At 38.7% G+C, this 12,069-nt stretch overlaps 1 protein-coding gene across 8 annotated transcripts in view; it reads left to right on the top strand.

Moving 5' to 3' along the window:
* CYLD (ubiquitin carboxyl-terminal hydrolase CYLD) overlaps positions 1-11,733 on the top strand; it is a 53,103-nt gene extending 41,370 nt beyond the window's left edge. For 7 of the 8 annotated variants that reach the window (XM_076204676.1, XM_076204674.1, XM_076204670.1 and 4 more), the window contains 3 exons: positions 7,391-7,506; positions 7,799-8,021; positions 8,629-11,733. In XM_076204676.1, the coding sequence (XP_076060791.1) occupies positions 7,391-7,506; positions 7,799-8,021; positions 8,629-8,819 (530 nt within the window). In that variant the 3' untranslated portion in view covers positions 8,820-11,733. Of the gene's footprint in view, positions 1-5,181; positions 5,306-7,390; positions 7,507-7,798; positions 8,022-8,628 lie in introns of those variants that run through there. The other variant, XM_076204677.1, reaches the window with a different exon arrangement.
* The last annotated feature ends 336 nt before the right edge of the window (positions 11,734-12,069 follow it).

The raw sequence follows: 12,069 nt of genomic DNA, 5'->3' as shown, positions 1-12,069 counted from the left end.
AAAGAGATATTGTTTTGTTGTCTGGGTAAGGCTAGAGTAGGGCTTTGTCAGGTGAGGTGTTCAATGTCCTTGGTGTGGTGGTTGTGTCTGGGACAATTTCTTCAAGATAATGTTCTTTTATTAGTATGTGATAATTTCTTATGTTGATATGTCATCTGTGATGTTTGTTCCTACCACTGGTTTTAGAGGAGGATGAATATGACACCACGCTCTCCCCCCCTCCAACCAGTAAGTGGAGTGCACCTGTCAGCTGTGAGATCATGGTCCTGCCAGTGTTACATGGGGGCTATGGTGGAGTGAAAGGGATGGTCAGTAGTGAACAACCAGCGAGTGAACAAGTAAAGAACTAACATTGTAAGCAGAGCATAGTTTCTTGGCCAGGAAAGTGTGATAATGACAACTAGATACCCCCCGAAGTTTGTGGAAGAATATGGATATGAGAACTGGAAGAAAGACATGGAAATATGATGCAAGTTGATGGATTTGGCAAAGAAGAAAGCATTGGCCATTCACTTATCACTGGAAGGTAGGGCGAAAATCACTACTTTGGAGTTGGAAGTGAGTGATCTAGAAGCTGAAAACAGTGTGCAAAAAATTCTGGAGAAGCCTGATGGGTTTTTCCTTGTGGACAAAGGGTGCAGAGAGTTTGCTGCTTTCCAGGAGCTATACAATTGACAAGGCCTAGTGATATGGACATTTGAAAGTTTGTGGCAGAATTTGAACGTGCCTATTTCAAGTTTACCAAGCAAGACATGACACTTCCAGACTCAGTTATGGCCTTTATGATGTTGGCGGCTTGCAAATTGAGGAATCGGGAGCAGCAGTTAGTGATATCAGCATTATCTGAGGTAACATATAGTAACATGAAAGCTGTTTTAAATAGAATATTTGCTGGGGATAATAGTGCACAGTATAGTAAGTCTGTTGGAAAGGTAAAGATTGAACTAGTGTTTTTGATCGAGAGGGCGGAACATGAGGAAAGCAGGAGTAATCAAGCATTATTTGTTAGAGACCCTCAGCATGGGAGGTCAAGAAGTAGAATGAGTGGCTACAGAAAAATGTCGAGGAGGTCAAGAAGTGGATCTAGAAGGCTTAACCCACTAGGACCTGATGGAAAAGTAACAAAATGTGTGATTTGTGACTCATGTTATCAATGGGCCAGACATTGCCTGGATGCCCATGAAAAAAGAAGTTAAGGTGGCACCACCGAGACAGAGTTTGTTAATTTATCCTTGTTTGTGAGTTATGCTGGTGGAGGAAGCAAAGGGATGTGCTGTATTAGACTCTGGATGTTCTATGACTATGTAGAAGAAATTGGTTAAGTGAGTTTTTATTTGGTCGTAGTGACTATGATCATGGAAACATGGTCAAAGAGAAATCAGTGGCTATGCTCATGTTTGCTGATGGGGTTACGATCCCTTCCTAGAAGTAGGTCATGATTCCAGGTACAATTGGTGGAATGATTAGAAGCATCCCAACAGATGTGGAAGATTTTGAGATTCTTTTACTGCTGAGTAAGATGTCCATGAAGAAAGCAAATATGGTGATGGATTTTGGTTCTGATCAGATGACAGTAAATGGCCATTGTATAGACTTGCATAGTTCTTCATCAGGTCACTACTTTTTGCCAATTTCAGCATGATTAGGAAAAGAGTTTTGTGAAGAAACAATTACTTTAGTGGCCTTAAAAGGAGGTGATGTTAGGAATACTGCCTTGAAACTTCATTGACAATTTGGACATCTCACTCCAGCAAAATTCATTAAATTAATTGTGGATGCAAGTATTAAGAACTCTGAACTCAAGTGTGCAGTGAAAAAAGTCACAGAGTAGTGCAATATTTGCCTAAGGTTTCAAAAGACTAAACCATGTCCTGTTATGAGTATACCAATGGCATCAAGATTCAACAAGGTTATTACAATGGATTTCAAGGTGTAGGGCGATAAGTATTTTCTGGTTATTATTTGCTTATTATTTGTGCTTATTATTTGTTATTATTTGTGGAAGGAGTGAATATGAGGGGATGTCCTAGGATGAGATGGATGGATGGGGTGAAAGGGGCATTACAAAAGAGAGGAATGTCTTGTGGAGGAAGGATGGGATAGGACAGAAGATAGAGATGAATGGAGAGGGGTTGTGTATAGATGATGCTGTGAAGCATGAGGGGGAGTGGGTGGGGGATGGGGGATGGGGGGTGAGGAAGTATGTATGAGAAAAAATATGATGCAGCCCGAAGGGATTTCTCCCCGTCTTCTTTTCTGCATAGGGGGATGGAGAGGGGGGGGTCACCGAATTTATGAAGCGGCCTTGCTGTGGATGTGCTGTGTCTTGCGACACTGCCTCTGACCCAGGGCAGTGGACAGGATGCAGGGATGACCCGTCATCCAGGGGGTGCCAAGATAAGAGGAGGGGGGAGGGGAGTGGAATATATAGGAAATGGAATGGGTGGGAGTGGTTTCTATGCCTTTTTCTTTTTGGCTACCCCCTGTGTAGGGGGAAAAAGCTTTTAGTATATGTATGTATGTATTATTTGCTTGGCAATGAGATACTGTATGGCTACTTTTATTGAGAATAAGTGTACCACAACCATTGACAAAGCCTTATTCAAGAGTTGGATTAGTATTTTTGGTGCCCTTGGAAAGATCTTATCAGACAGTGGCCTGAAATTCAAGAATAATGAGATGCAGGTGTTGGGAGAGGCATTCAACATAAAGGTTATGGCTACTGTGGCAAAGAGTCCATGGAGGAGTGGGATGTATAAGCGACAGAGTGGAGTACTCGGCAGCATAGTGAGGAAGATCATTGCAGAATAATGGATGTGACCAGGAAGTGGCTCTAGCTTGGGCCATATTGACCAGGAATACTTTGTCCAACTTTACAAGGTTTTCCCCAAACCAACTGGTCTTTAGACACAACCCTGGGCTACCTGATGTTTATGTGAATGATCCTCTGGCTTTGGAACCTACTCATATATCAGATATGGTAAGGGACCATTTGAGTGCTTTACATTTAGTGAGGAGTAAGTTTATCACATCTGAATCGAGTGAATGGTTAGCTAGAGCTCTAAGACACATTATTAGTTCCAGTGATTTGAACGATGTTCAGAATGGGGTAACAAGTGGCATGGCCCTGGAGTTGAGACATGGAGGTATCTATGTGAGAGCTCAGGAGTGCAGACTCATGCAGAGCCATGGTACAGGGACTAGCTGTAACAGGAGTGAGCCTGTGGTGAGTGAAATGGACAGAGATAGTCTGAGGAGTGATGAAGAAAGTGAGGACAAGTTGTGTGAATAATCCAGAGATGCACCCAAGACTAGTTCTGATGCTGCATTGGGACCTAAGGAAGCTGGTAATATTTCTGATTGTGACAGAAATTCATGAGGACCTGATATCCATGTAAATCAAAATGTACTTGAGACAGAGCCACGAAAACTTAATGTTGGTTGTAGGATATGAGGCATACACAATACTAATAGAGAATTGATGTCAGGGTGAATTTTAAGCAGAGCAGGAAAGGGAACTGGAAAACATAAAGACTGCTGTAACATCAGATGGGATTCATATGGCAGTGAAAGTTGGGGGACCTACACAAGAACTTTAATAGTTTTCAGATGGAGGATGATGATGTGGAAATGATGGTGCTTTTTAACTCTGAAGAGGTCTGATGTGCCAAGGAAAAGGGGATTAAAAATTGGTTTGATAATGATGTTTATGAAGAAGTGGATGATATTGAGCATGAGGCCTTATCAGTTCTTTGTCATGCTCATAGGGCCCATATATTTTTTCTCCATCTATCAATCGAGGAAGGGAAGAGGGTGGAGGGGAGTGGAGTGTGATAGGGATGGAATGGGTGGGAGTGGTTTTTATGACTTTGTTTTTTTGGCTACCTCCCTTGTAAGGGGGAAAAAAGCATTTGGTATATGCATGTATGTCAGTTGATCAGTGTGTTGCCACTGGTCTCTCTTGTAGAAGACCTGTGGCCTCTAGGCAGATCCACAAGTCACTCAGGGAAGGCATAGTGTGTTGTTGTCTAGAAATTGTCAGTGTGGGGCTTTGTAGTTTGAGGTGTTCAGTGTCTTCTGTGTGGTGGTCTCATCTGGGGCAGTTTGAATCTGTGGCCAGGCCAATTCTGTGTTAGCACCATTTCAGTGCTGGATGGTGTCCTGAATACAAGCATGCCAGTATAGTTTTTACCTGATGTGAAAGTTTTTTTTCTAGGGGGTTGTTGGTCGAGTATTGAATCTGGTTGTTTATCTTGAAAGGGTTATTTAGTAATCTGAATGTGTATGCATTTTTGTGTAGATATATTGTAAGGGGCAGAAACATGAAACATAAGAGAGGAAGAGAGAAGGAGCTTGAATATGTTTGAGATGAAATGTCGGGGAAGTATGATAGGGGCTACTAGGCTAGATAGAGTGAGAAATGAGGAGGTGAGGAAGAGAACAGGGGTGGAAAGGGAGTTGGGAGATAGAGTTGATGAAAGAGTATTAGGATGGTTTGGACACATGGAAAGAATGAGTGAAGAAAGATTAGTGAAAGAGGTGTGGAAGGCAGAGGTGGAAGGAGTGAATATGAGGGGGTGTCCTAGGATGAAATGGATGGATGGGGTAAAAGGGGCATTACAAAAGAGAGTAATGTTTGTTGAGGAAAGATGGGAGAGGACAGAAGATAGAGGTGAATGGAGAAGGGTTGTGTATGGATGATGCTGTGATGCATGAGGGGGAGTGGGTGGGGGATGGGGGGTGAGGAAGTATGTATGAGAAATAAATTGACACAGCCCGAAAGGATTTCTCCCTGTCTTCTCCTTTTCTGCATGAGGGTGGGTTGCTGAATTTATGAAGCTGCCTTGCTGTGGATGTGCTCTTTCTTGCGACACTGCATCTGACCCAGGGCAGTGGACAGGATGCAAGGATGACCCGTCATCCAGGAGGTGCCAAGATGAGAGGGAGAGAGGAGGGTGGAGAGAAGTGGAGTATGTAGGGGAGTGGTTTCTATGGCTTTTTTTTTTTTTTTGGCTACCCCCTGTGTAAGGGGGAAAAAAACCTTTGGTATATGTATGTATGTACAGATGGTAGATTGCCCCTCTGTCATATCTAGATTTAAATTTAGTTATGGTGTTAGCTTGGGCTATATCATTTAGGTTGAAACATCGGTATAGCAAACTGTTTCTTGATATCTTTCAGACATGTGTTCCCATGACCTCAGGATGCCCTCCCATCCCAAAGTGATGAACTCTGTCAGTTTTCTCCACTCACTTCATTGACCTAAACACCTCAGTCATGTCACCTCTTCTTTCTTTCAATGATGGTAGGTCCCCATACTGGGGTATTGGCTGCATGTTCCCATGCAGCCAATACTTTAGGGACTGTTTTGGGGTGCCCCTATGAAGCTGAGCCACATGTCATTCAGCTATGTTAAAGTTTAAAATCTCTGCTGTTCCCTTGAAGCCCCACCATACTTCTTAAACACCTCATCTCAAACATGTTTAGAGTCTTACTTTCCTCCTCCTTGAAATTTCATATCTGCTTCATGCAGTGCTATGGATTAACGGCTCAACAGCGCAATGGTAGCATTTGCAATCGCTGTTCCAGTGGTCTGAGTTTGAACCCCATCTAGGGCTGAAATAGTTTCAGTATTGCTGCACTGCAAGTTGGTACTCCAACTCTCATGGGCGGGGAGTTGGAGTTGTGTGTGTGTGAGGTCACAGCATTACTCATAGATCAGTCATATATGAGCTCTGAGCTTTTGTCCAGGAAGGTAATAGCTGTCGATCATGAACCCAGGACATGATCCAAGACCATGGTGAATCACATTATACAGTTTTCTCTTTGTGTTCATCCTTCAAGACGCTTTTCATTCTCCCGTTTACTTGCCTCTTTTACTCTATGATTCACCTCCACTCCCTGCTATATACGACCCCAGATACTGAAAGCTTCTTGCCCTTAATTCATTTTCATCCCACTGTCACCCTCACCCTTTATACACATTATCTTACTTTTTACATTTACTTTCAGTTTCCCCCCTCTTGTTATTATCTTAGTGCTTTGTGTATTTCTTGTGTAGTGTTTAAGGTATCTTCGCTTTTCTTATTCATAGGAAACTATGCCAGGAATGCATAGTCAAATGTGGTTCTTAAGAACTGCTTGGGATTCGAGTTTCTTTCTGTAGACCAAAACCTGTACTTGCTACAAATCATAGTATGTTTATTTCTGTGTCGATTTTCACTGTTAACTCCTTGATATGTGAGCTGAAAGACTTACAAGTAAAAATGAAAGACTTGTCCAGTAGAATAAGTTCTCTGTTTAATATTATATGATGTTTCTTTGATTCATCTAGGGTGAGCAATGTCACTGAAGGTTTGTAGGGAAGCTTCCATTTTGTTTTGTTCCTGTCTCTATTCTAGTTCATATAAGTAAATTTGGGTGAGAAGCTTGGTGTTATACTCTAGATTTGGTGTATAGAGATCAGTTATGAAAAGGTTAATTAGTGTTTGTGAAAATATTTCACCTGGAGGGATTTCGTTGTTTAACCATGTAATTTCAGGTTGTTGTTTTGGGATCTTCTGGCTTCTCTTCCAGCTGCACAGTATTTTAACTATTTCTTGTCATTGTTGTGGATGTGTTTATGATCTGTTTTGATGGTATGTGCTTAGGACTCAAATGTCTATAGGCATAATTTTTTTTTTTTTTTTTTTTTCCCACCCCTCCAGTACTTTCCCTGTGATGTGTGAGAGTAGCATACTGGTGGAGTGCCCCTCCTTGAATCCATGTTAGTTAGGGGAGTTGGGAAATTATGATACTCTTTCTGAAATTAGTCTGTCTTTCAATAAAGTGGATGGTAGGGAGATTGGACTATAGGATGCTTTTTTTTTTTTTTTTTTTTTTTTTTTGTAAGATGCCAGAATAAAGTCAATAAGTATGTCACTATTGGTAGGTGATTTATCAAGGTACTTACAACCTTTTCATCATGGTAATATATATATATATATATATATATATATATATATATATATATATATATTTTTTTTTTTTTTTTTTTTTTTTTTTTTTTTGGTTGGTTGGTTGGTTGGTTGTAAGATGCCAGAATAAAGTGAATAAGTATGTCACTATTGGTAGGTGATTTATCAAGGTACTCACAACCTTTTCATCATGGTAATATTTACCAAACTGAATGAAATTATTTGGCATCAACCAGGCTGAAATCTGGAGAGTATTTAACTGAAGTGAAGGCACTAATGAATAATGTTTTAAAAAAGAATAGTGAACTTGAAAGCATAACATAATGTTTACTACTTTTGTTGTTTATATCAATGTATATTTCTTAGCAAAAAAAATTACTTACTCTAGTATGCCATTTATGCTCTTAATTTAATTTTTGTTTTATTCTTTTTAGCTCCTCGACAGTGCATTATATGTGGCAAGTTGGCAGAATACGAGTGTAAACAGTGCTTCGGACAGTGCGGTTCTGGCTTAGAGAGCATTGCATTCTGTACAAAGTGTATGGATAAGGTTAGTTTTCACGAAACGGATTGATTTTTTTCTAAGTATATAGTGTGGAAAGTGAAGCATAGTTGTCCTTTTACAGTTGCAGGTTAGGGCCATGATAGGTGCCTGCAAGTAGTGATCCTACAAGACAAACCTCAGAGCGAATCATCTCTCTGTCACCCATCTTCAAAACCTGTGAACACCCTCACATCCATCTGGAGGTGCTGCCCTAAAGGGCTCACATTTGTGTATTTATGTATATATGTATGACAAGAAGTGATGAGAACAGTTTTTTTTTTTTTTTAATTTCCTTCAGGTTCATAGCCACAAGAAGAGAGGGTGTCATTCCTCAACCAAACGCCTCAAGATTCCTTCAGAGTTTCAGATGTTGGCTGACCACTGTGGTACAATACCAAGAGTTTATATGGAGCTCTTTGCTGTGGTTTGCATTGAAACTTCACACTATGTCACCTTCACTCGTTGTGGGTCAGGAGCAGATGCCACCTGGTGTTTCTTTGATTCTATGGCAGACAGAAAAGGTCAGTGTCATCATCAAACATCATCATCTCTTCTTCTTCATCTTCTGCAAATTAACATGGTTAGGTATGGGAGAAGAACATCCTCGTCTCTTTCACTCCTTCCCACATAAACCATGTGAAGATTACACATCCGTTTCCCAGCAATACTGCCAGTTCATCCTAGGGGCACTCCTGACATGGAACAGGTTGCCTTAGTTCATGTATTCTTTGCCATCTTTTTTCAATCCCTCATTTTTCACTTGCTTGTTATTCTGTCCCCAGGCTCTGTTGCTTTATTCACCCCAACTATCCATCCTTTCATTGATGCACCACATGCACCCCTTGGTTCCACTTAAAGTTGTTCTCCTATTATGTCAACCCTTTCTCTTCTTTCTTTCCAATGGTTTTGATATTTCTTCATACATTTTATAGTTCCTTTCCCATGTCTATCAATCTATTTATTACCTATCTTTTACCTTTCTCTTGTAATGAAATTAGATTAATACCTATTGTAATCATAATGAATAATTTTGAATAGATTAATATTGTTGATTAATTTTATTACATTCACTCAACAACATACTATACTTAAAAAGTTAATTCCTCTATTCTTTCTCTCATGATTCAGGTGAACAACATGGGTACAATATTCCTGAGGTAATAGAGTGTGGTGACCTGATGCAGTGGGTGGGTGAAGAAGGAAGCCAGATGCTCCATGCAGTGAAAGACAACAAGGCTCTTCCAGACTTGCCACGTAGACTTCTTTGTGATGCCTATATGTGTTTCTATCAGAGCCCTAAAGTTATGATGTACAGATAGGAAATGAAAACTGTTGCTACTGGTATTGCTACTCTCTTGTTGTCATTTAATACAGCCTCCATTTGAACATCACTCCACTGCAACTCAGATGTCAGACTGTTTTACAAACAACTTTATGACCACATTTTGACTTGTATGCCATGGTTGAATAGAGTACTTATTACTGTTACTACAACTTTACTTATTTGCTCTGAAGAGATATGACACAAGCTGTATTGCAAGATACATATTGTTATATGGGAACAGTGAAAAATATCATTCCCACATTAATGCAGCATTGATATGACAGTATATATACTATTGCCACATTTTTTGTTTATCACACCCAAAGACATTGTTATTCATTACATTTACTACATTCTGACTGACAATCATGGTACTTCTATATAATTACCATGTGAAATGCCAGATATCATGAACATTACTTGGGGTAATGGTAACAGAATGGAACCATACATGCATACATGAATTTCAAGTAAATATGACAATTTGGGATTAGGAGAGAGAACCCCATAAGCATAGCTCCCTTCCTGTATACTACTTCCTAAATAATATTACTATTTATCATTGGGGATCTCCCATGTAATTGCATTATGGTTCTGACTAAAGGAAAGAATTTGTTTCTTTGGTATGAAAATTATAGAATTGTCATTTCAAAATTAGACATACAAAATTATTCAGCATATTGCTCTCCACTATTATTTTCATCACATTGACTTGTATTATTTTACAATTCTTTTCTAGTATATTGTAGTTCTTAAGATCTATTACATAAATTATTTATTTATGTATTGCTTCAGGTAAGAAATGAGAAACACTATATATGGTATTAGCTTTATTAAAACATGCTACACCACCTTTGTCATTATGAACACCTTGATCTTTCATTGGATCTTCAATATATAATTGATAAAATAAATATATAGTATTTAAACTGAAGGTAAAATGTGGAAAGTTTAGATTCCAGTAGTGATTTGAAAAAGAAAGATTACGTTTTTTGTGTAAAAAATATCATAAGGTTATCACAGTGGTGATGTACTGCCTTGTCATGTTTAAGTGATGTTAAACAATCATGTTTGTCAAATTGCGAGATATTTTGCAATGAATACAAATTATTGATAAGTAGAATCATACATTTTAAGGAGCTGAATGTTATGATAAATAATATTTTTGTGTAATGGTTACAGCTTGCACAATTTGCAGATTTTATCACAAGTCAGTTATTTTTAGAAATGTGTTGTATGATGCATTGAAGTCTAAATAGTAAATTTGTAGTGTCATGGTTAGAGGAAGCCTTGGATCTGTTCTTGTTGAGAGTAAATTATTTTGTTCCTCACAGTGAGAAATCCTATTTTAATAGAACAGTATCACAATATCACTAGTTGCTTAAATGTTGAGGGTGGAAATTAACTATGAATTGCTAGTACACTTGCTCAATGAAAAGCCAGTAGACATTATGAAATTATTTGTGAAGATGGCAGCTGCCTACGGTTTTAGCCAAGTAAACACCATTTGAGGACAGAGCCTTTATTGAATGTGTGACATTCCGTTTTTTGGAGCTATATCAAGTATGGGTCTTCCATGCTGTACAATGCTTCATTATGTGATATTTCACATATATGTGATCACTATATTGATACCCTTATATTGCTGTATGTTTAGACAGTTTCACTTTTATGATCAGGCAGGCTAAGCAGGTTGTCATATTCAGCTTTTGTAAGGTAATCACTGCTCCTGTTTTTGCCCATATGATCAATTGCTATGTGAGGGACCAGTAACGGTTACCTGCATGTAGATGGACAGAGAAGCTGCCCATTTTCAAAGCTTATCAACCCTCATAACTCCACCAGGAGGTGCAGCCCTGAGAGGCTGTTACTTGGTCTCCAAACTGGGTCCAAGATCTCTAAGATCACTAAGATCTCTATCAAGCTGTTTTTCTTACACTTTTTCCACACATGGAGAGCAGACAACTAGCAACTGCCCTCCTCTTCTTACAACTTTCAACCATTAATATAGTAACAGACCCACACTGATACAGCACAGACAGCAGTCTGAAGTTCCTTCCCAGAGAGATTTATGGGTGGTTTCAAGGACTGTTGGTATTCACTAAGGGACTGCAGGTCCACAAAGTGAAACTCAATGCAAGAATTGATTGATTGATTGCTATATGATTGGGTTTTCAGGAATGAAACTGTATAGCTGAGACGACATGTACTTGATAAAACTCCAACAAGCAAAATTTTGTACATTCAACATAGTCTTCATCCTGAAATAGTGTTTACTCTCTCATTATGAAATTATATTTTCATTCAAATACAAAATATTACCAAATCTTATCCTCTGCTAATTTAATTAGATGCTTCTAATATGTACTTTAGATAACAATTTTTCTCAAAAGGAAAGATAGATAAGCTGATTTTGGAGTGATTACATGACTAGTTCTTTTTAGTAAATTAAGAGTCCATTGTGCCAAATGAAGTGAAGAAGTAAATTCAGGAATTGTGCCAGTGGTGTTAAAGGGAGGTCATCATAATACAGTACCTTTGAAATGCAAGTTGGAGCTTTATTTCTCTCAAAGTCAGTAAAGATAATTTGGGGAAAACAAGTGAAGAACACTGATCTATTTCTGACTATTCCACAAAGATATTTACCCTTAAGTTACATTATACTTCATGCTAGTCATCAACAATGTGAAATCTTTATATAATTAACCAAATTTATCTTCTTTGTATTGCCATGGGCTCTTTGTCAAAGATTTATCATTTTATCAGATGTATTTTAAGTAAACAAGTTAACAAGCAAGTTCAGGATTTGTGATTACTAATGACTGTGAGGTGTGGATTGAATTGACCTCAGCATGTTTGTACTTATATATACACTTATAAATAAACTCATATGTGATTGAGTTGATAAAGTAGATTTTTATCCTTCCTCTCAATCATAGATGGTTGTAATCATTCTTGAATATCTTATTGTAGCTGCTATTTTATTCAGCTGAAGGAAATTGCACACAAATGGATTAAAGCTCTTCAAGTTTAACATAGAGACAAAGTTCTAATATTTTTTCTGGTTGCAACCAGGATACTGTATTCACAGGGTTTGTAATTTTTCACGTTCTCGGTGGCAAAATACTCCCACACGCTTGAACCCATCTCTGACATTTTCAAAGTCCAAATGTGTCTTCGGAAAACGATCCAACTTCAAGTAACACCCTTCATATGCGGTCTATCCGCATAGCGTGAGCCACTAC

Source organism: Oratosquilla oratoria, chromosome 21 (assembly GCF_046742065.1).
Source record: "Oratosquilla oratoria isolate Oo_2021 chromosome 21, ASM4674206v1, whole genome shotgun sequence".
NCBI classification, from domain to species: Eukaryota; Metazoa; Arthropoda; class Malacostraca; order Stomatopoda; family Squillidae; genus Oratosquilla; species Oratosquilla oratoria.
The sequence above is the reverse complement of the archived record's forward strand: the minus strand, read 5'-3'. Positions and strand labels throughout refer to the sequence as shown.